Genomic DNA, 24431 nt, shown 5'->3' on the forward strand with positions numbered 1-24431 from the left:
ACATGTGATTTCAGTGTGGTCGTTCTTCCTGCTCAGATTGATCCGCTCCTTAATCCCAGCACTGATCACTGAGTGCACATTAATATAATAATGTGCATGTTAAAGGACTTTGCAGTAATTGAACAATTGCAATGATCACATTTACATTCTCTAATTTATATTTCTGGCACATATGGGACCAAAATACTTAATGAAATATAATCAAAGAAGCGAGGGAAGATTGGACTGATGCAGGAGATCAAACCACAAAGTTTAGGTGTTTTAAACTTTCTTATATCCATGAGATAAAAATTGTTTCCATGTTATTTGGAGATATAAACTTCATAAGGTGAATAATCTGCCTTTCCTTTAAAGGTAGAGATTATGAAAATCACCTGATGTAAGCGATCTGTCATGATCTACAGCCATAGGTTGAAACAGCGAGAGCTTATCTCTGGAGAAGTGTCTCATCATCCCTGATCTTTCAATTTAGTCTCTCACCTCCAGGTCCGGGACGAAGTATCCATTTATCTAAACTTTTGAGCCCGTAATAAAACAATCATCCAGCGTCTTATCCTTCCCTCTCTCTCCATCCCCTTCCCTCTTCATCTCTCTCTTCTTACTCCACTCCTCAGTCGCATATTGGCTGTGGCCAGATGTCTGTGGGTTGGTCGGGGTCGCTCTACTCGAGCAGGGATGATATGAAATTGATGGCGAAAGTTCAGGAGCCGGGAACCCCAGGCAAGAGGCGAGCTTCTTTTCACTTATCCCGCTCCATCAGCGCCATCTCTTTCTTCTCTCGTCCTCCTTCTTTATCTTTATTGCTGCCACTCAGCCCGCGTCCTCCTTCTCCTCCCTCCAATCACACATGATTACTGCGTTACAGGCTCCGAGGATCAAAGGATTCAGAGGCCATTAACTCTCATCTGAGTGAATTTCCTCTGGACAGAACTCTTTTTTTTTTTTACAAGAGAGAGAGAGAACAGGAGGAAGATAGAGGCTGGTGATAGAGGGAGGAGTGTAAGGATGCCGATGTGAAGGTGTGAAGAGAGGATGGAGGAGGGAAGGGGAAAGATTTATTCCAAGAGGAGTGTGTATTTCTGAGAAAACTAAAGATGATATGTTCCATAGAAATTTGATATAAATAAACATGTAATTACACCTCCCAGCCACTACAAAGGGAAGGGGCGCTAGTGAGCCTTATGAACTAGTTGCCACCCAACATTATGGCTTGTTTCCACCAAGCGGTCTGGTATGGATCAGTACAGTTTGGTACGGGTTGGATCGTAACGCCTGATCGTGCCCTACTTGGTGGGCGGCGTGTAAGCTAGATGCCGATAGCTGCGTCAGCTACGTAATAGCGTGACGTCATGGCAGCACGACACAGTTTACCGCGCTAATAAATCCAACGAAGAAGAAGAACGTGACACTGTAAACAAAGAGCAAAGTCATCTTCCCGAAGTCCACTGGAGATTTAAACACGGCGGGGTTATGTGTTGTTCGTCATTACCGCTGTCGCACGGGAAGTGACGATTCTTTCGACCAATCGACAGACTGCAGTGTTTCTAGCTCCACCTCCTGGGGTCGGATCGGTATGTCTGGCACCCCAACAGAAGGGTTACCAAAAAGTGGGACGGTACGCCAGTGGAAACGGGGCTTAAGACAGAGGAAGAAGACTGCATTGAACAGCCAATCATGTCGCAGGGTGAGAGGTAGGCGGGGCTTAAAGACGTTCGTAGTGGAATGTAAACACAGCTGAATCAAGCGGCAGCGACACGCCAGAAAACTCAAAACCTAGCAGGTCAGAGTCGTTAGTCTGACACTGAGTCGACTCTGCTTTAACTATTGACTTCACACACTTCATTAAATCTACTTTCAGGATGTGGGTGAAGGAAGAGCACAGAGACAACTTCTGCACCGTGACCGTAGGACAACTGAACACTGAGTAACCGTGATGCATTCACTGCACTGTGGGAAACAACAGCACTCTGCCTGTAACCCTTAGTAACCTTAAAGGGGAGAGCACAACTCAAAACAATACTCTATAAACTGACACACAGAATATTATTTGATATATCTTTGATGTAAATTTAAATCAAATTATGCAAATCAGCTCAACCTGAGAAAAATAAGAATCTACAAACTAAAACTTCACAAAAGTCTGATCTTACATTAAAGACCTGCTTCCTGTTAGCACCGTCAGAAATGATGGATTCAAGGAGTTCATCAGAAACTGAATCTAGATACAAACTAACAAACTGTCTTCAACTTTCACTCAGGAGCAAAAATCTGACTTTACATTTAAAGCTTCCCAGCTTTAAGTCACATGCAAGTGTCCTTGAGCAAGACACTGAACCCCAAATTGCTCCCTCTGTTGTTCAGAGGTGTGTGAATGTGTACGAATGAGATAAGCAAACACTGATGGTCCCTCACTACATAGCAGCCTCTACCATCAGTGAGTGAATGGGTGTGAATGGGTGAATGTGGCGAGTAGTGTGTAAAAGTGAGTAGTCAGACAGACTAGAAAAGGGCTATATGAGTACAAGTCCAACTCCAGTCCAATATCGCCCAGCCCTACTCACTCATGTGTTCTAAATATGAGCCGGGTCTTACCTGTCCCTCAAAAAATGCCCCAATAATGACTCAAGAATCCAAACAGCAATGAGATGCTTGTGATAAGCTCTAATACTGAAAACAACAAGACCCTCTCTCCACACATAATCCTCCTAAAAGGTAGCGCCTAACAAATAAGGAGGAATAACAGTCCTTTGTGATCGTGCACACAAAGAGAGAGAGAGCGAGAGAGAGAGAGAGCATGCAGTTTATCATTTGTGAGGGATAAAAGAATATGACTTGCACTGAGCAGCTAATAACAGCTGCCTCATGCAAAAATGGGTTCACCGTGTGGAGGTAACCTCCGCCGCTGGGTGTAGATCTCAGCGGCACTAAACAAATGTATTATTTACTGGTGGAGGCGGCGAGAGGCTGCTCGGGAATGAGAATTGACTTGTTTGTCAGGCAGATAAGCAGTTGGCAAAAACAACTGAGAGGAGACGGCGTGAGCTCAACGTGGATCCAGTCACATGAAGTCTGAGGGTCTCGTGCTCCAAGAAGAGAACCCTGCTTCTTTATTCCTGCTCTTTGTGTAAGACAGTTAAATCACTAACGTGTGCAGACTCTTAAATCCAGTCAGAGTCTTTTTAACAAGGCTGGAATAAATAAAAAAAGGTCTTTCAATGTGGAGAAAGTCAACATTTCAAGGTTTCCCTGTAAGCACATTTCCTCTGCAGCGCAAACCAGACACAAGACTTTCACTCTTCTTCTTCTTCTTCTTCATCTTTTAAAATATATGCTCTGTTTCCCCCTCTCACTCTGCCTTCAGCTGGCCTTCCTGCCACCACTTCCTCAATTGTTTCCTCCTATCTTCCTTGTTTTCTCGATAGGTGTTTGAAACTAGTGGAAGAGGTCAAAGGTCGGCCCGGAGGCAGGCAGACAGGAAGAGGAAGAACAGCCGGATCTGTTGCTGATACTGCCAAGCTTATTCTTCACTGTCTCATTACAGGGCGAGCGCTGGCTGCCTGCTGGCTCTCTCTCTCTCTCTCTCTCTCACTATCTCTCCTTCTCTCACACAAACATGCCACACACCTTACATACACATACACATACTATGTCTCACTCTCACACACACACACACACACCCGACCATGCTTCATTAATGTTGTATCTCTGACGCTCTCTAGCCTCATAGACTCTCCTATAGAAGCAAACACTCCAACATTAGCAGAGAGGGAAAACTGACCACTGCTAAATATATGCAAAAAAGAAATTCATGTAAAAAAAGGGAAAAGAAGAACGTGCTCTGCAAAAAGAGAGGAGAGCATTTTGCAAAGCGTACTTTTAAGTGCTTCCTAAAACCCATGGGGTCACGTGTGCACCCAAGGGGATCCATCCGAAACCTAAGTGTGTGTTTGTGCTTGTCAGATACATGGAGGGAATACTGATGAAATGAACAGCAAGATGTGGAAATGTTCTGTTTTCTCTTATTCTCCTCCTCTCTCCTTTTTCTAACTGTCTCTTTGTTTCACTCGTCGCTTGAACTCAAAGTTTTAACTTCCAAACCAGTTTTTTAAAATGTGATTTCATCACTTACAAACATTTTTTAGACTTTGATTTCAAACAAATTCACATTAAAGCTGTTTAATGTCGTCTTGATGTTAAACAGTGAGGTCTCATGATGCTTTTAAAAAGTTAATATTTAAGATTTACCTTTTTAATCTGGATTTTAACTTTTTACCTGTTCTGCATTATTAGCATTTTTACTGTTATTACTATTAATTAAAAAAATATATTGTTTTAGTTTTTATTATATCTTATTATATTTGTTTATTTTCTGGTATTTAACTGATCTTACTTTATTGAATTTATTGTAATTATTTATTTAGATTATATCTTATTTAATTTATGTTATATTTATTTTATTTTATAGTATTTATCTGATATATTTATCTGATTTTATTGCCATTATTTTGCATAATTTCTTACTATTTTTATTTTTTTTACTTTCATTTAATTTAATTTACTGGAATTCATTTAATTTTAACAGCTTGATTTTACTGTATTGAATTTATTGTATTTGTTTTTATACCTTTATGTATTTCTATTTTATATCACATTTATTTATTTTATTATTTAAATATTTTAAATTGTATTTTCTGGTATTTATCTGATTATATTTAACAGATTTTATTGCATTATTGTTTCTATTTTATTCTTATTTTTCTGATTTTATTCTATTGATTTTTTTGTAATTATTATTTTTCAAGTGTTTAATATAATGAAATATTGCAGTATGCATATGAGTATTAAAGAATGAGTGCAGTTTCACAAGAAAACACTATTTTCACAATCACTTGATCCTAAATGGACGTTGATAATGAGCTGCCATGAGCGGATTTTAATAATATGGCTATCAGAGTGTTACCACCTGTAAATACAAACTAAAGGACAGTTCCCATTTGAAAACACTCTTCCTTGAAGGGCCTTTCTCTAAGGTTATATTGTCCTGTCTCATTTGGTTTGGTATTTTCCTCATACTACGTGGCGAACTGACAGACATAAGCCACATTTAAAAGCGGTACCTTTGGCATGGCTAGCTCTCCATCAGAAACAATGAAGAGCAAAAGATGGTGAAGGTTTTCGTGCATTAGTATATTGTGTTTTTGCACAGTCAGTGAGGCCCTACCCTCAACGATAGACCTCTCTGAGTCAAAGATGAAATCTTAAAAACTGCACACCCACAGGGAGGCAGCACCTCACTCCTATGACAGATCGTGTGAGCTGTTGCTGATTGGTTCGCCCTGCAGGCCACCGTAGGTATGAATATCAGAACGACCCTTAATGCTGCAGAGCTCACATCCAAATATTCAAACATTTACTCTTTAACTTTCTTGATTCGTAAGCAGCTGTTAAATGCATCCACATCTCACCACCATCTTTAGCCATTCACTTAAAAAAAAAGCACCATCTCTCTCTCTCTCTCCCTCCCTCTCTCTCTCACAGCCCTTTGAAATACAGAGAAGGAAGACTGGTTGAGACAGAAAGAGAGAGAACAACTGTGCAGAGCCAGAGCAGGCAGCCTGGAACATAATGGTGGACATATTGAGTGGGAGAGACAGACAGAAGGTGGATGGAGAGCAGAAAGTAGAAGTCAGAGGTAGGATATAGAATGTCTTAAGGCTTGGCCTGGAGCCACTATTGGTTGAAAGGTTGATTGGTCTCTGTCTCTTTAACTCTCACTCCTCTTCTCTCCCTCCCTCCAGCTGACACTCACTTCTCTCCCCATCTCATCATTACACCTCTTTCTGCTCCCCATCCCACCCCCTTATTCCTCCGCTTTAACTACCCAGACTTCACTGGGCTTGATCTGTGCACCGAGCGCGCATATATCAGGTTCCAGTATCCCATTAAAATTCACCATTACCTGCTCCTTCACAAGAGAGCGGCCAATTAGCAGACAGCCTGATCAAACAGTAGGCACGCTACGCCCCAGTCCCCCCTGGGTAATGCTGGGTGTGCTACTGAACCTGACTGGCACAGTGCTGCTCTGTAGCAGATGGGTGGAGTTTCCAGTCTATTTTAAACCCTTAAATGGAAACACACGGCACATGCAGTTTTTACTGCCATGAATCCTGAGGAGAATGAAAATAAGAATACTCTTTTACAAACATTAAAATACAAACTGAGACTTCAGAAAAATGAGGATTATTATGATGTAATGTAATTCTTGGTTTTCAAACCCTGAAAGATGTTTCTGTTCCTTTTGTCTTATTCATCAGATTATATTCTATCAATCTTTTATATTTTGAAGTCTTTTAAGGCAAACTCACTGTTAGGATTTTATCATCTAATTTTATATTTTTATATATTTTTTATTTAATATTTTAAAAGTATTATATTTGATGTAATTACACTTTAACATTTTATTATCATGACATTATATTATTATCTATATCTATAATATTTTTTACTTTTCAATATTTTTTTATTTTTATATTGCATTTTTATATTTTTATATTTGCACATTATTTTATTTTATATTACTTATTATATTTTTGTGTTATTATATTTTTTTATTGTTTTAATCTGTTAATTACATTTTTATTATTATTACATTTTCATATTAGTATCTCTTTATATTATAATATTTTTATTTATATATATATTTAATATTTTTTACTTTTTAATATTTTTATTTTTATATTACATTGTTATATATTTTATATTTGCACATCATTTTATTATCATATTATTCTAATATATTTTTCATTATTATATTTCATATTTTTGTATTTTTTATTTCTGTTTTTTATTGTTTTAATATTTTATCTTTTGTTGTTTTTATTCTTCTTACATTATTTTATTTCCTTGTATTTGTCTTCCTCATATTTCTCTTTTATTGTATTGTCTTTTAATTCTTTCTTATTTCTAAAGCACTTTGTAACCATGTTTTGAAATCTGCTATATAAATAAAGATGACTGTATTATAATTATCATCTTAGTTGTAACTTATTAATATGCACCTATTTAATAAATTAAACATGCAGTCCTGCCATCCTAGTGTGAAGTCTTTACCAGTTAAAAACAGAAGAAGATGATGAAGATGAAGAGGAGGTGCTGAGAGGAGGTAACATTAATAAAAACAAGGTCCAAAAACATATATTCAACAAAGTCAGAGCACTGGAGGAAAACCAGGCTTGCAGCGTGGCACACCAAGAGAAAGAAAGGTGATTGTGAGAGCGTGATGAGAGGCAGAAAAGGGTACGTCTGATTGGTTCCACCTGGTTCAGAGTGGCAAAAGAAAACAAGCAGGGACTGAGCGTGACTGTGTGTACGCTCACACAGGTGCAGCGGAGCACATGAACGTCACGACTGAGTCTAATTTCTGACACCATGCACGCACAGACATGAGGAGTGGACAATGTGCAGGCTTGTGTGGGTCTGATGGGGAGTTTTCTGCTGCCTGTGGGTTCACTAAAAGCCTTTAGATCATATCTGAATGTTAATCATGTGTTGAATGTTTGCTCTATTGGACCACTTCTGAGGTTTAACCCAACCAACATGATCACTCCTGCCCTGAGGGACCCTTTAAGGAAGCTCTGACTGATCTCATCAGATGAGTTTACCAATCATCTGAACAGACACGTCTTATTTACAACTTCTTCAGCATGGAAAAACTGAATCCCAGACCCCCATCTCATCAATCATGGCTTGTGCGCTATGGGAAGCCTCAGGGGTGAATCTATTTGCAAGTGTAATCACAGGGCTAAACACTGCAGCATCTTAAACACAGGCACACAAAGCAGGATTACTCTGCATGATCTCCTTACGACAGCATGAGCTGACAATATCACAGATTTAACTTTCCCTTCTTTTGACACTTTCTGGAAAAACACAAGAGATAAAAAAAAACTCAGCAAGCAGCAAGTTGTGTCAGAACTCAAGAGTGTGCTTCATACACTTGTCTGCCCCTCTCCAAGGACTCCCAGAGGACTGTGTGTGTGTGTGTGTCTGTGTGGAGCCAGATGGCCCCCATCTTAGGTATTCAGCTGAGGCAGTGGAGCATCAGCCAAGGAGGTGTCACCATCGCTGCTAAACGCACCCTGCCATTGCCACCAACACACAAACACACACACGTTAGCACAAACAGATGAGGAGGTGGGGCCGTGTCATTGTCAGGGTGCAGTTTTTAAAAAGAGCAGGAGATCATGTTTGGAATGTTTGTCATGTCTTATGTTTGTGTGCATTCTGCAGAAGGCCTTAATCTTGCTGTGCATACAGGAGCTTATGTAATGATATATTTAAGTTTACACAGTGTGTGGTGGGAGTGGTTACGTGCATGCATGCTCCAGGTATGTGTGTGTGTATGATGAACTCGGTGCAAACAATAATTATAAAAACACAATACTTCAGACTTATCTCATTCATCAGATTATATTGCATCAATCTTTTAAAATTTTCAGTCTTTTTAGGAAGGATCACTGGCAGGATTTTATCATTCCATTTTCCATTTTAATACTTTTGTATTTAATATTTTTACTTTTTAATATTTTTAAATTATTAAAGTTTATATGTTAACATTTTTACATTATTATTTTATTACTATATTTTTATATCATTATACTTTTATAAATCTATTTTTTATTTAATATTTCTACTTTTTTATATTTAATTTGTATATTATTATATTTAATATTTTAATATTTTGTATTTCATATTTTTACTTTTTAATATTTTGTAATTATTATAGTTTATATGTTAACATTTTTACATTGGTATTATTGTGTATTTTATATTTTTTATATCATTATACTTTTATAAATATATTTTTGTATTTAATATTTCAATTTTTTATATTTAATTTGTATATTATTATATTTTATATTTTAATACTTTTTATTTAATATGTTAACTTTTTAATATTTTCAATATTTTGACTTTTTAATATTTTAATTTTTCAAAAGTATTAGCTTATATATCAACATTTTTTTACATTATTATTATTTTATTTTTGTATTTTTATATCATTATACTTTTATAAATGTACTTTTGTATTTAATATTTCTACTTTTTTATATTTAATTTGTATATTATTATATTTTATATTTTAATATTTTGTATTCAATATTTTTACTTTTTAATATTTTTAAATTATTATAGTTTATATGTTAACATTTTTACATTGTCATTATTGTGTATTTCAAATTTTTATATCATTATACTTTTATAATATACTTTTGTATTTAATGTTTCTACTTTTTTATATTTAATTTGTATATTATTATATCTTATATTTTAATGCTTTTTATTTAATATATTAACTTTTTAATATTTTCAATATTTTTACTTTTTAATATTTTAATATTTCAAAAGTATTATAGTTTATATATCTATCAACATTTTTTTACATTATTATTATTTTATTTTTATATTTTTATATCATTATACTTTTAGAAATATATCTTTTATTTAATATTTCTACTTTTTAATATTTAATTTGCATATTATTATTATTATTATTATTATTTTTGTTTACATTATTTTATTTTATATTATTGTAGTATTATGTTACTGTAGTATTATATTATCATATTTTTATATCTTTTATTTCTGATTTTTTTTATTGTTTTCATCTCTAGTCTTTTGCTTTTATCTCCAACATTGTTTTATTTATTTATTTTTGTCTTCCTCACATTTTTTTTTTTGTCTGTAGTAACTTTGCTCTGTGTAACCCTGTTTTGAACAGTGCTGCAAACTCATACCCATACCATGCTCCAAGTATGTGTGTGTATCTTTGCTGTATGTGTGCACAGATTTGTGTGTGTGTGTGTGTGTGTATGATGAACTCAGTGCTGCTGATATTCTCCACATTCTTTCATGTATACATGGCACAGGCAGTTTTTGCTGCCATGAATCTTGAGCACAAGGAAAATAAAAGTACTCTTCTACAAACAAAAATAAAAAAAGATAATGCTTCAGACTTATCTTATTCATTAGATTATATTAAATCAATCTTTCATATTTTTGTATAATTTTTAGGAAGGATCACTGGCAGGATTTTATCATTCTATTTAATATTTTAATAATTTTATTTAATATTTTTACTTTTACTATGTTTAAATTATTAGTTTATATGTTAACATTTTTACATTGTTATTATTATATTTTTTTATCATTACACTTTTATAAATATATTTTTTATTTAATATTTCTACTTTTTTATATTTAATTTGTAAATTATCATATTTTATATTTCAATACTTTTTATTTAATATTTTAACTTTTTAATATTTTAATATTTCAAAAGTATTATAGTTTATATGTCAACATTTTTACATTATTATTATTACATTGTTATATCATACTTTTAAAAATATATTTTTTATTTAATATTTCTACTTTTTAATATTTAATTTGCATTTAATTTTATTGTACTATTATATTATTGTAGTATTATATTATTATATTTCTATATTTTTTATTTCTGATTTCTTTTATTGTTTTCATCTTTAGTCTTTTTTTTATTCTTCCAACATTGTTTTATTTTAATTTTTTTTGTCTTCCTCACATTTCTTTTTTTGTCTTTAGTTACTTTTTATATCATTATACTTTTAAAAATATATTTTTAATTTAATATTTCTACTTTTTAATATTTAATTTGCATATTATTATTAGTATTATTATTTTATTTTATGTTATTGTAGTATTATATTATTATATTTTTATATTTTTAATTTCTGATTTGTTTTTATTTTTATCTTTAGTCTTTTGTTTTTACTCTCCAAACATTGTTCATTTTTTTTATTTTTGTCTTCCTCACATTTTTCTTTTTTTGTCTGTAGTAACTTTGCTCTGTGTAACCCTGTTTTGAACAGTGCTGCAAACTCATACCCATGTGCTGCTGTGAAGTAAAGGTTTATCCCCGGCCTTCCAGTCAGCATGCATGCTCAATTTAACATGCATACACAGGCCTCATATTGATGCACATGTTTGTTTATGTCTGTAATGTCTTGTGTGGGATTGTGTTTGCATGCAGCTGTATTTTTCCTTTGCAGAGCTCTGGCCAAGTCACCCACCGTCACGACCCATTTTCTGCCTCTCCAGATCCCAGACCGCAACCACCCGCTGTTTACTGTGAATGTGTCCCATGTGCCTTGTCCCACATCCCGTAATCCTATGCCCCTGTTCCAAGAACCCGTGTTCGCCTATTGTCCTCCTCACCTGTGCTGCGCTGCCAATCGTCCACAGCACCCCCTGTTGTCTCCCTTCATCTCTGGCCAACTCCTCCACATTTTGTCCTCATATTTCTTCCCTCTGCTTCTCCCTCTCCTCGCACTCGCCATGATTCTTTCACTCGCTTTCTACACATTTCCGTTTAACCCCGAACACCTCTCTCCATCCTCACATTTCGGCTTCTTCTGTGAATCAAATTACCCCTCTCTCCTCTCATATTCTCATTTTTCCACCCTCTACCTCGTGTCTCCTTCCTAACACTGATGGGTTAATGCAGGAGGGTTTGACCTCATTCAAGATGGAGAACAGATAGAATGTCCCGCTCCTCTCCTCGGCTGCTCGTTTTGCACCTTCCCCTCCGTCATCACACCTTTATGCCTCCTTCGTTGCCGGGTCTTGCCCGGGCGGAGGAGCTGCCACCTTCCTCTGGGCTTTAGAGGAAACCTCATTGAGTTCAATTCCAATACATTTCATTTCCCTGCCTCTCCTGTGGCCCGCCCTGGGTTAGCCCTGTGCTCTTTAACACAACTGATAACACGCAATCCTGGGCCTGTCGTTTGAAATGCAGTGTCCTGGTTCCTTGTTCTCATTTCCTTGTTTTCAATCGGTCTCTGTGTCCAGCGGTTCCTCACAAAGGGACTTTGTTTTCTGCAGCAGTCCATGAATAAGCAGAATTACTACGCATAGCGTATGTGGTATTAACGATTAAACACATCTTTAACTCAACTTAAGTCCTGTGGAGCTACACATGCAACACATGGGGTCAGATTGGGGTTTAATTTGGGTCTTAATAACAGCAGTAAACCGCTTCCTGCTCCTTCAATGAGGACTAAAGGTCACCAAGCTTTTAGTGCTGAGGTCCCTTGAATATATCTTCTTTTAAATCCATTCTGAAAAAATATTTGTATCTAAAGGACTTCTTGTACCATTACCTTTTATCTGTGATGCTATATTTATCTTTAATTTATTTCTATCAATTGTTTATTTTATTAAATCCTCCTTTTATTTAATTTTTAATTGTTTTATTTTTTAATTAATTTACTGATTTTAATTATTTTACTGTTTTATTGTTTTTTATTTGTTAATTTTTCCCCCTGTTTTTTCTGTTTTTAAGTGTTTTATTGTTTTAAGTGCTAGATAAATAAACATTATTATTTTTATTATTATCATTATTATTACTAATATAATTATTTGTATTTTTATGTATTTATTTATTTGTATTATTATTTATTGGTAGTATTAGTATTCACATTATTAATATATTATTATTAATAATTTAGTTTTATTATTATTATTATTATTATTATTATTATTATTATTATTATTATTATTATTACCAACAAGGTCAAATAGGGTCAAATGTGGGGAAAAAAATGTCTAAAATTAATCAACTTTATTCAAAGTCTTCATATTAGCACCAAATTTCCTCCTGGTTCTTGGATGGGCATGAAAGGGTCAAATCAGGGTTGAAATGGGGTCAAAATCGGACCAGCTTCTGTCTGTAAATCAGTATCAAAGTTCCTCATAAATGCATCTCACTGCTACCTGTCCCTTTCATGTAGATAACTGTTCTTATATGATGATCAGTAGCAGACTGAGGTCAAAATGGGGTTTAAACAGGATCAAAATGTTAAAATCAGAGGCAAAAGTCCTTAAAATAACCAAACTGCTACCTGCTGCTTTGTTTTATAACCATGGGATGAAATTGGAGGACAAATGGGTCAAATTTTTACAAGCTATCTGTGTAAATCAGCAGCATAAGTCTTTATAAACAGCACCAACCTGCTACCTGTTCTTTAAGTGTACATGAAATTGGGTCAAAGTTGGCAAAGCGTCTACGTATGAATCAGTAAATGTCCTTAAAAACTGCACCAACGACGTGTGAACATGAGCAGGATCAGATGGAGTGAGAATGAGTTCCAAATTCACCCAGCTTTGTGTAATTCAGTCGTAAATATTCAACAAAGTGCGACCAGTTCCCTCCGTGTGCATGATTTAGAGCACCAGCATGAGAAGAGCTGACAGGAAGATGAACACACATGAATCTCACAGCTCCGAGTCCTCCAATTCAAGATGAACATCAAGTTTTGAAGGACACCTTAGGCACTAACACTCCCCTCGCACCTTCCAGCATGTTTCAGGGTGGGAGGTTTGTAGCAAACAATAACCACCCCAGGATACTGGACCAGTCTTCCAATCATTGTGTCCAAAAACCCACACACACACACTCACACACACCATTTCACTGCCTGTGATTCTGACAGCCAGGAAGGCCTAGCAGCTCATGTGCTGCCAGCCAGCCAGCAATAGCTCAGCTTCATCCAGGCCTGGAAACATGGCAGATGGCGGCAGGAGAGAACAGAGGAGAAGACATTGGCTGTGTGTGTCTGTGTGAGGCAGACGGCAGAGACGCAGAGACAGGTAGAACGAGGGGAGAGAGAGCGGGAGAGTGTGTGACCACATGCTCGCTCGTCCTCCATAACCTCTAAGCTGCAGCTAAACAATAGCTATTATATCTAAACTAGCAGCTATAGGAGCCAATCAATAACGGTTCATGGAGTTCAGCTATCACTGATTTCATCTACACATCTCACACTTTATTATTTTACACCTGTTTGTGTGTGTGTGTGTGTGTGCGTCTGAGTGTGTGTGTCCCCACTCTTCTTCTTCTTCCAGACACATCTGTCAGCCGCTGTGCCCCGGCTGTATGTGGGTGACCAATCAATCTTTTTCACTCAGGGATCCTATGGGTTTCCATCACGGGCAAATAGAGGTGCAGCTCTTTCATGAATGGACAGTTGATTAGTTTCATCACATTGATGGATCCTTGATAAACAGCCTTCACGCTGTCCGTCTGCAGGAAGTTAAGGCCTCTTTGTCAGCTGAGAGGTGCAAAGAAATAGTCCTCCAGGTTTTGCAATATAATAATTTGGCTCCTGGGATGATGATTTATTGAATGCTACGGATAGAGCAAGACTTAGAAAGAAGGGTTACGTGTTTTTAAGTCAAAGCATGGATGATATTTCATCCATGTTATTTCAGGTTTATTTCAACCTGTTTTTTGTTTCTATAAAATGATCAAATTGTATTTCATTTTTAAGGCCAGAGCACCGACAAGGTCAGCGAATGCCTTATTGTATCCTAGCCTAAAACCCAACTTTGCATGCCTCAATGTGGCTGAAATTCATCGCTTTCGTGCCAATACCTGCTCCATAGCACCCCCTAATGACTAAAAAGGCCAGCCCCTCATGCTACTTTCACCTACATGCATGAAATCTTTTTTGCATATCTACCATCCCAAGACCTACAAAAAAGCCTCTTAGCATCATTGTGAAATCCCAACAGGAAGCGCGGATATTTGAATTGAATGTCTGATCGAGTCCTAACAAGGACCAAAAAAGTAGACCACATTACTCCAGTTCTTAGATCTCTACACTGGCTTCCTGTCTGTCAGAGAATAGACTTTAAAATCCTGCTGATGGTTTATAAAGCTCTGAATGGTTTAGGCCCAAAATACATTGCTGATCTGCTGCTACTGTATGAACCACCTCGACCTCTGAGGTCATCATCAGGTACTGGTCTGCTTTCAGTCCCAAGAGTCAGAATGAAACATGGTGAAGCAGCGTTTAGTCATTATGCTCCACATATCTGGAACACACTCCCTGAAAGCTGCAGGTCTGCTCCAACTCTCACCTCTTTTAAATCAAAGACGCAGACTTTTTTATTTACCACTGCCTTCCTATCTTAGATTATTTTAACTCACTTTAAATTAAAATTTTAATGTAATTTTTAATATATTTCTAATTTTCCTTTTCTTTTCTGTTTTATCATATTTGTCATTTTAATTGTGTTCTTTTATGCTTGTCTGAATGTCTCCAATGCTTTTAATGTTTTAATGTAAAGCACATTGAGTTGCCTTCGTGTATGAAATGCTCTATACAAATAAAGCTGCCTTGCCTTGCCTTGCCTTGCCTTGCCTTGCCTTGCCTTGCCTTGCCTTGCCTTGCCTTGCCTTGCCTTGCCTTGCCTTGCCTTGCCTTGCCTTGCCTTGCCTTGATTTTGGCGATTCCCAGGGTACGCATTTAAGACATCTTGCCCTAGGCCTTTTCTCTGATGGAGTCCAAACCACGCACATTCTGTAGTAAACACATTGATGATTCAAAATTATCAGAAATGCGTCTGCTTGGCAGGCGTTCAGGTGGTGCATCAAACGCACATGTCTCGTCATAAACAGGAAATTGATTTTTGGGGGCTTTAAAATGCACAAAATCTCACCAAATTGGCCACACTCATCAGGCCTGGCGAAAGTTTAATATTCTTTAGGTGCTGTGCAAAATGTCCCAAAAATGGCTCAATAGCGCCCCCTTCCTTCCAACATGGCACCCCTCGACACGGTTCAACTTACATGCATGACATGCTTTTTTCACATATCAGGCCAAGACCTATAAAAAAGATTCTAATGTCATGAAATCCCAACAGGAAGTCGGCCATCTTTTTTTCTTGAACTTGGCAAATTCATCAGGCCTGGTGAAAAGTTCCATATTCTTTTGGTCCCGTGCAAAAAGTCCCAAAAATGGCTCTATAGCGCCACCTTCTTTCCAAATGGGCACCCTCTCAACATGGTTGAACTTACATTCACAATTTTTTTTCTACATATCTATCAGGCTAAGACCTATAAAAAAGATTCCTAATGTCATGAAATCCCAACAGGAAGTCGGCCATCTTTTTTTTTTTTTTTTGTCTAAATCAAAAAATTGTGGGCGTGGCAGACGTTCAGGCGATGCAAACACACGTCTCGCTATAAACAGGAAATGGATTTTTGGGGGCTTTAAAATGCAACAAATCTCACCAAATCAGCCACACGCATCAGCCACGCATCCCATTTATATATTTTGGGGCTCTTGTCAAAGAAATTCCAAAATCTGCTCCATAGCGCCCCCTAAAGGGTTAAAAAAAGAGGCTAAAATAACCCTCCCTATACAGTTTTTTTTTAGCTACGTGCACAAGTTCGGACATACACATTCAGGGCATCAGGACACACAAAAAAAAGCTTCTTGCACCCTGCTGGTGACAGGCAGTACTGCAATGTCCACTATGCTGATAACTGCACGCGTATGCTCACAGTTTCAGCCTAGGCCTCATCAGTGCAGCACATCAGGCGGTGGTTGCAGGTGTTATTTTTATTTTAACTTTACTTGCATTTTTTCTGTATTTGTTCTCTATTATTCTCTTTCTGCAAAGTCCATGTTGCTGCAACAACTGAATGTCCCCCCAGGGATCAATAAAGTGTCATTACATCTTATCTTAAAGAAAAATACATGTTCTTATCACAAAGTAGAATACCAATTGCAACGTTGCAAGTCTGTTTTGTAGCACAGACACACTGATCGAAAATCCCAGTTTAACAGCCCTTACAGCGCGAGTCTGTCAAAAATAGATCAACAGAAATTGCAGTCAAAAGGATTTCAAGCGGCGCCCTCACTCACTGTCAAGAGCAGTTCAAAAACTGCGGTCCAAGATGTCATCATAAAAGACCTGAGGAGCTCCCAGATGTGCTTGCCAATGATTTATTTTGTAGTTATCTCTCTGAACACTGATTAACAATGCAGGACTCACCTCGGATGATGGACAGCTTGGCGTTGACAGTGATCTCCCCCTCGCTGTTCTCTGCAACACACTCGTAGATGTTCTCATCGCGAGGCGCTCGCAGAGGCTGGATGCGGAGTACAGCGCCGGCGCCTTCGTCAAACTCGATGGTCTGTGAGGAGGAAAGTGCATCGTCAGAGACAGAGATGGTGGGAGCTGCTGTAAAGCATAAATGGAATATTTAACATTCATATAGAATATCAAAATGTAATGTGTAATCAAGCTTCAACAGAAATCTGAGTGAAAATAAACATCCATAAAAAACTCTGTTTAAAAACATCTTATTTTACAGGTCAGGGCTTTTCTCAGGACTGTGTGGGCGTGGCCGAACTCTTTGATTGACAGGTCAAGAGAGAGTTCACAGCCTGCATGTTTGAACCGTCTGACTCTGAATCTAAAGACATCAAAACTCCAGAGTCACAAAATACTTCAGGATCAGGACTTCTATCATTTATTAGTTTTATCACTCCGTAGTCTCCGGGGCAACAGGACCATGGGACGCCCGGAGCAGAGGAGGCTGAAGTGTAGTATGTGCACGCAGAGGAGCTCGGTTCTGGGTGTCAGACGGAGCTGTTTGGGGATAGTTAGTGAACCGGTCCTGGGGAAAGTTATTGGACCGGTCCTGAGGACAGTTAGTGAACTGGTCTTGGGGAAAGTTAGTGAACTGGTCCTGGGGAGAGTTAGTGGACCGGTCCTGAGGACAGTTAGTGAACTGGTCCTGGGGAAAGTTAGTGAACTGGTCCTGGGGAAAGTTAGTGACCCGGTCCTGAGGACAGTTAGTGAATTGGTCCTGGGGAAAGTTAGTGAACTGGTCCTGGGGAGAGTTAGTGGACCGGTCCTGAGGAAAGTTAGTGAACTGGTCCTGGGGAGAGTTAGTGGACCGGTCCTGAGGAAAGTTAGTGAACTGGTCCTGAGGAAAGTTAGTGAACCGGTCCTGGGGAAAGTTAGTGACCCGGTCCTGAGGACAGTTAGTGAACTGGTCCTGGGGAAAGTTAGTGAACTGGTCCTGGGGAGAGTTAGTGGACCGGTCCTGAGGAAAGTTAGTGAACTGGTCCTGGGGAAAGTAAGTGAACCGGTCCTGGGGATAGTTAGTGGACCGGTCCTGGGGAAAAGTGACCCGGTCCTGAGGAAAGTTAGTGGACCGGTCCTGAGGAAAGTTAGTGAACCGGTCCTGGGGAAAGTTAGTGACCCGGTCCTGGGGAGAGTTAGTGAACCTGTCCTGAGGAAAGTTAGTGAACTGGTCCTGGGGAAAGTTAGTGAACCGGTCCTGGGGAGAGTTAGTGAACCTGTCCTGAGGAAAGTTAGTGAACTGGTCCTGGGGAAAGTTAGTGGACCGGTCCTGGGGAAAAGTGACCCGGTCCTGGGGAAAGTTAGTGAACCGGTCCTGAGGAAAGTTAGTGAACCGGTCCTGGGGAAAGTTAGTGAACCGGTCCTGAGGAAAGTTAGTGAACTGGTCCTGGGGAAAGTAAGTGAACCGGTCCTGGGGATAGTTAGTGGACCGGTCCTGGGGAAAAGTGACCCGGTCCTGAGGAAAGTTAGTGGACCGGTCCTGAGGAAAGTTAGTGAACCGGTCCTGGGGAAAGTTAGTGACCCGGTCCTGGGGAGAGTTAGTGAACCTGTCCTGAGGAAAGTTAGTGAACTGGTCCTGGGGAAAGTTAGTGAACCGGTCCTGGGGAGAGTTAGTGAACCTGTCCTGAGGAAAGTTAGTGAACTGGTCCTGGGGAAAGTTAGTGGACCGGTCCTGGGGAAAAGTGACCCGGTCCTGGGGAAAGTTAGTGAACCGGTCCTGAGGAAAGTTAGTGAACCGGTCCTGGGGAAAGTTAGTGAACCGGTCCTGAGGAAAGTTAGTGAACTGGTCCTGGGGAAAGTTAGAGAACCGGTCCTGGGGAAAGTTAGTGGACCGGTCCTGGGGAAAGTTAGTGAACTGGTCCTGGGGAAAGTTAGTGAACTGGTCCTGAGGAAAGTTAGTGAACCGGTCCTGAGGAAAGTTAGTGAACTGGTCCTGGGGAAAGTTAGAGAACCGGTCCTGGGAAATGACCGGCGCATATGCAGGACTGCTTGGCCACCTGGCTGCGGCTCAGCTCAACCGCGTCCCATAGTTTCCCCAAATCCACCTCAGTTAGGGAAACAGAAGAATGACAACAAGCTGTCATCTTCACGGTGGATGTGCCGACAGGAACACACAATCTTTAAATGTGAGAATTAGCACGTAGCACCAGAACACGCTTCTCCCTAAGAGATGCAGAAAGGCTGAGTGTCGGCGTCCTCGTTGTTTTGATGTAACAGAAGTTAGAAGTCGGTCTCTAAAAATGGATCGTTAACTTGACCCAAAACTGAATAAATATGCAGCAGACAGATATTCTTATTAAGCCTCTAGTCCTCATAAATACAGAGATTTAAACAAACACACTTCCTCTATCCTAACACACAGACAGAGCGTTTTGTGTGTGCGTGATGTGCCTGCCCCCCCGTGTCTTCATCTCTTGTTTTTATCTGTAATTATGCCCTTTGTTCTCTGTAAAGCCCTTTTGTTTTGAACCTTTTGGAAAACAAAATCAGACTCCACTCTGACTGCATCCTGTGCCGCGAATACTGAGCAGAAGAAAAGCGCGAGTCCAAAGAGAAAGAAGACTCACCTCCAAAAAGAGAGCGGCTATAAAAACATCAACACCCTTTATGCTTTAATTATGAAGAGAATGATGAAATAATAAAGGGTATCAATGTATTTTTACTCACTCTGCACACAGTATAGTATCACAAACACATGTAGGGATGGGGGTATGAGTGTGAGTAAGACACAGCTGATTGTATTCTGCAGCTATTATGAAGCCACTTTCCCAATTTAGAGCTCACTTCTTCTTTTGAGTCAGAATCTGATGTTTTAAACATGCAAAAACAACGCCACTCAGGTCTTTAATCTTTAATTAAAACACTCAATCAACTGCGTTTGAACAGCGCTCTCATTACAAACACAAGAAGCAGCTTTTTAAGCGCGCCCCTGCTTTCAGACGTGTTGGTAAATCTGTGAGTGGTGCAGTTTTGACGGAGCACTTAATGATATTGGCGCCCGGCCGAATTCTAAAAAGTCACAGGATTGATTTCCCTGAAAACCACATCAGCTGTCATGTATCCTGCTGCAAGAAGCAGAACGTCAAGACGCGGGTCAATGACTGGAATTTAAATGGCGGCATTTCTGCGCCAATTACCCCTGCCTTTTAATGTAGTCAGCCATTTCCCCCCCTGCTAATCTCTTTTGGATGGGCGGCGTGTGAGGAGGAGATGGTCAGCCTGTCTGTCAGTCGGAGAGAGAAACTACTCTTTCAATATCTATCATCCCTCAGAGGGGCTTACAACATCTACACGAAGGGTTCAGAGCCCAGATCTCAGAGCGAAGCTTCACTTTGAGGTACGAGTACGAGTCTTCAGCAGCCCTGCTGCTCCTCTGCTGCACGTCTCAGGGCTGAGGCGCTAATTAGGCTAAAAACACTGCAGAGCACGGCGTCATGATCGATATCAAAGCGGCTGTCTAGAGGGTAGAGGAGAGAAAAAAAAATCATAACTACTTCAAAAACCTCTTTTTCTTTCTTTATTTTATCCTAAACGGAAGAAGGGAAGCGTCCATTCTGGCGGGCTCCGTCACGCCCTTGGCTTTGTTTCCCACTTAGCGTGCAGAAGAAGGGAACGTATAAACAGAACTTCTTATTTTGTCCTCTGTTGAGATGCTGCCTCTCCCTCTGTTGATGTTGTTGTCACTTTTTTGATTTCTTTACTCCCCTCCCCTCTGGATGTGCTCGTGCCGCAGCATGTGCGCGGCGAACGCCTGTGCGCTGTCGTCGTTGTTAACGAAAGCAACTTTTTAATTAAGAGACACTGAGCATCAATCAAGACTTTTAGAGATGCCATCTGGGACGCCTGCCGAGGACTGAACAACAAACATCATGAATAACGCTCAGATAGACACATTCACACAGACGGGGGAAAGAAACAACGACAGCTCTGGAAACAAGAACGGCAGATTCAGTGAAGTGCAAATAGTTGGAATGGGGAGAGCTCTGCGTTGAATCACAGGCCGGCTGAAGCTAATGGTGGACCTGCATGGCGCTCAAAGGTCAGAGCAGCAAGTCAATGAAAAGATTGGGAGTCGTTGTCCAGAAGTACGTGTGAGAACTGCGGGGTGAAGAAAGCTCCCTTTCTAAGACGACTGTGTGGGAACCCGGCTTCTATAGAGGTGTGTGCTTTAAGAGAGAGCCACAGTGCTCACAAATAAAGGTTAGAAAGACGGGAATGTGAGGAACAACATCTTTCAGCTTTGTGTATTTCAAAAGGTAGAAATGTTACATTTCCTTTCCTTAAATGTCTAAAAATGTCAGCGCCTGCATCGTGTATTTGTTGAGTTTTGCGCTGACATTATCGCAAATACTTTCTACAAAGTTCAAATCCAAACGGTCCAAAAGGTTCTCCTAAGTTACTTCATGTTTATTCAGTTAACCTCATGTCTCAGTGCATCGGAATGAAGGATTTAAAGGAGACTAAACCCAAGCGAATAAAACTTTTGCCTCATCCTTTATTGAAGTAATTTCTGCCGAAGTCATGCTGAATTAGTTTTTTACCAGCAGCAGTGGAGGTTGCTAAACACTGGAGGTAAATACTCCCATGATCCAACGCTAGTCCTGATTTTAAAGGGACAGTTCCTTTCTTTAAAGTGGAGTTGTCAATGTTAGGCGTATTACCCACAGGGAATGCAAGTCCCCTGCGCCCCTTTGTTTGGACACCCGACACAGGAGCTAGGCTATCAACCATCACAGATCATTAAAGGTGCATTTGGACCAAGAGTTCCTGGGTCTTTTAGCCCCCTGAACTACTTTCCCCTGAACTAAAAGGTTCCTGGTCCCCATTGTTGTCTGCGTTTTGACCGTGGGCTGAAGTCCCGGGTAGATTGTGTAAATCAGGCCAGTGACGTATGGAGGAAAAAAAAAGTAAATGCACTACACCACCAGACCAGTAGAGGGCAGTAACACAAAGAGGAATGCCATTCATCACAGATGACACCATAGAAGCAGACGAACGGGCAGGTATCATTATGAGCAACACAACAGTTAGCCTGTTAGCATGAAGAGACTCAGCTGGTCTGTTTTAGATGGTGCTATATTTCATCACAGATGGATTCACTGAATCAACACGTGAGAGGAGATAAGCGCGAGTAGCAAAGACGTTTCAACACGGCTTTAAAATCCTTTGACACTACACCACCAGACCAGTAGAGGGCAGTAAAACAAAGATGAATGCCATTCATCACAGATGTAAAAAACAATGACTTAGAATGGTTTTTGGAAAATTTTGAAAAAAAAAAATGTTGGGAAAAAAAATTCTAATTTTTAGTTTTTTTGAAAAAAAAAAATTTAACAAAAAAAAAATTGAATTTTTTTTTGGGAAAAAAAAAAAAAATTGACAAAAAAAAATCTGACAAAGAAAATTTTGACCAAAAAAATTTTGACCAAAAAAATTTTGACAAAAAAAATTTTGACAAAAAAATTTTTGACCAAAAACATTTTGACCCAAAAAATTTTGACAAAAAAAATTTTGACAGAAAAAATGTTGACAAAAAAAAATTGACAAAAAACTTGACCCGGAACCTCTCGAAAAAAATAATTTTCCTCAAATTTGAAATTGTGCTCCAAAAGCAGAAAAACGTGAAAAAAATGTGAAAATTTTGCGCCTGCGGTTAAAAACATGGAAAAAGCAATGAATGAATCAACACGTGAGAGGAGATAAGCGCGAGTAGCAAAGACGTTTCAACACGGCTTTAAAATCCTTTTGAACTCAAAAAGCCGTGATCGCAGAGATCGGCCGGTGTTTCGGTTTAAACAGCGACCCTGTTAACTGGAGACTCTCAGCCGGATGCATCCCTAATGATCGTCTTTAGACCATCATTAAATATCTGATGAGGATATTTTGAAATCTTAATAAAAACTAAACTATGAACTTTGGAATAACCAAATACTCACTTTGGATGACGCAAAACTTCCAAGACCGTATTTACAATGAGTTCCTAGTTTTACATTTGACATGGGGACATGTTTCAGTTAGTTACCCTGCAGACTGCAGATGAAAACACTCACCTCTATGCGCTGGGAGTTGACCTTCTTCCCCTTCTTGTTCCAGCTAACCCTCGGCTTGGGGTCGCCCGTCGCCTGGCACACGAAGGAGACCACGCCCCCTGAGACGCCAATCTGGTCCACTGGAACTTTAGTGAACCGTGGTGGTGCTGGAGAGAGAGAAGAAGACAGGAAGAGAGGAAGATGTTAGCACAAGTTATGAGATGGATTTTGTAGAACACGATTAAGTCTCTGAAACGACAGAATAAAAGAGCTTCAACGTTTATTCCCATGCATACACCGCCTCAACGTCTCACAAACCTACGCTATGATCTCTTGGCGGTCCTTTACCGCACCAACACCCACTGAGAGAAGTCCTTGATTGAGAAAGGACATGAGACAGAATAACTACCAGACAGGGCAGATAAAAAAAAAGGCAGCTCACTAGCCAGCAACACGTGACCTACACATATCAAACCGCTCGTTTCTGACTCTACATTTGGGATCTGGGTAACAATCAGTTTCTGGAGGTTTAAAATGCTGGGGTCAAATTGACCCCAAGGACAAAAGGTCTTAGTAAATTTGAGGGTAACAGGAGGGTTAAGCTTCTCTCTGAGCTGCTTCCCAGTGTGCCTTATGTCCATCTCTGCGAGTCTTGTGAACACTTTGGCGTACACCTTGTCGCTCCGTACAACCGTACGCAACTCCTGCTGGACCTCCTCCTCGCGGTGGTAGCAGAATGAAAAGGTAAACACTGCAGCGTGCAATCAGTGTTTTAAACATGGCGGGTCCAATGAAAACGCTACAAATGCCAGACCAATCAGAAACGTGCAGCTTGCATGGCCCATGGCACTACCTCTAGCAGGGGCTTTTTAGGGGGGAGATCATCTACCCCTGAACTGCACCAGTCCAAACGCATGTAGTTGCAGGGTAAAGTTCCTCCAGGCGAATAACCCCTTATCTTAAACCCTCCACAGGGACATGGTCTCTGGATTCTACAGGAGCAGAGGCAAACTCTCAGAAAACACTAAAAAAATAGGAGGCATTAAAAGTGAGGTTTGTTTCTGTCTTTATTTGACATTGATGTTTGCATCAAAAGTAAGTCTCCTCTTCTGTTTCAATGCAGGAAAGCACCCACAAAGCAATGATAAATGATTGAATTCTCAATAGGTCCATGCATAATAAAAGCGTATGTGCTCTCAGAGTAGACACGCTCCATCAAAAGTTAGTTTTGATGGTGGGATTTTTTTTTTTCGCTCACACCCTCGGTTGCAATATTTTGAAGACAACAAGCCTTTTAGAAAGAGGGAGAGAGAGAGGGATAAAGAGAGGGAGAGAGAGAGAAAACAGAGTCCTGGGGAACTCGTTAAAAGTGAATCATACAGATATGTGGGAATGATCAAACGGCGAGCGCATAACGTC

The 24431-nt window shown here is 39.3% G+C and overlaps 1 protein-coding gene across 1 annotated transcript in view; it reads right to left on the minus strand.

The window, feature by feature from the left end:
* Positions 1 to 24431, minus strand: part of ptprsa (protein tyrosine phosphatase receptor type Sa) — a 290186-nt gene that overhangs the window by 176479 nt on the left and 89276 nt on the right. The window contains 2 exon segments of the mRNA XM_034711280.1: positions 16885 to 17026; positions 23034 to 23179. Of these exon segments, the coding sequence (XP_034567171.1) occupies positions 16885 to 17026; positions 23034 to 23179 (288 nt within the window).

This window comes from Notolabrus celidotus, chromosome 2 (assembly GCF_009762535.1).
Source record: "Notolabrus celidotus isolate fNotCel1 chromosome 2, fNotCel1.pri, whole genome shotgun sequence".
NCBI classification, from domain to species: domain Eukaryota; kingdom Metazoa; phylum Chordata; class Actinopteri; order Labriformes; family Labridae; genus Notolabrus; species Notolabrus celidotus.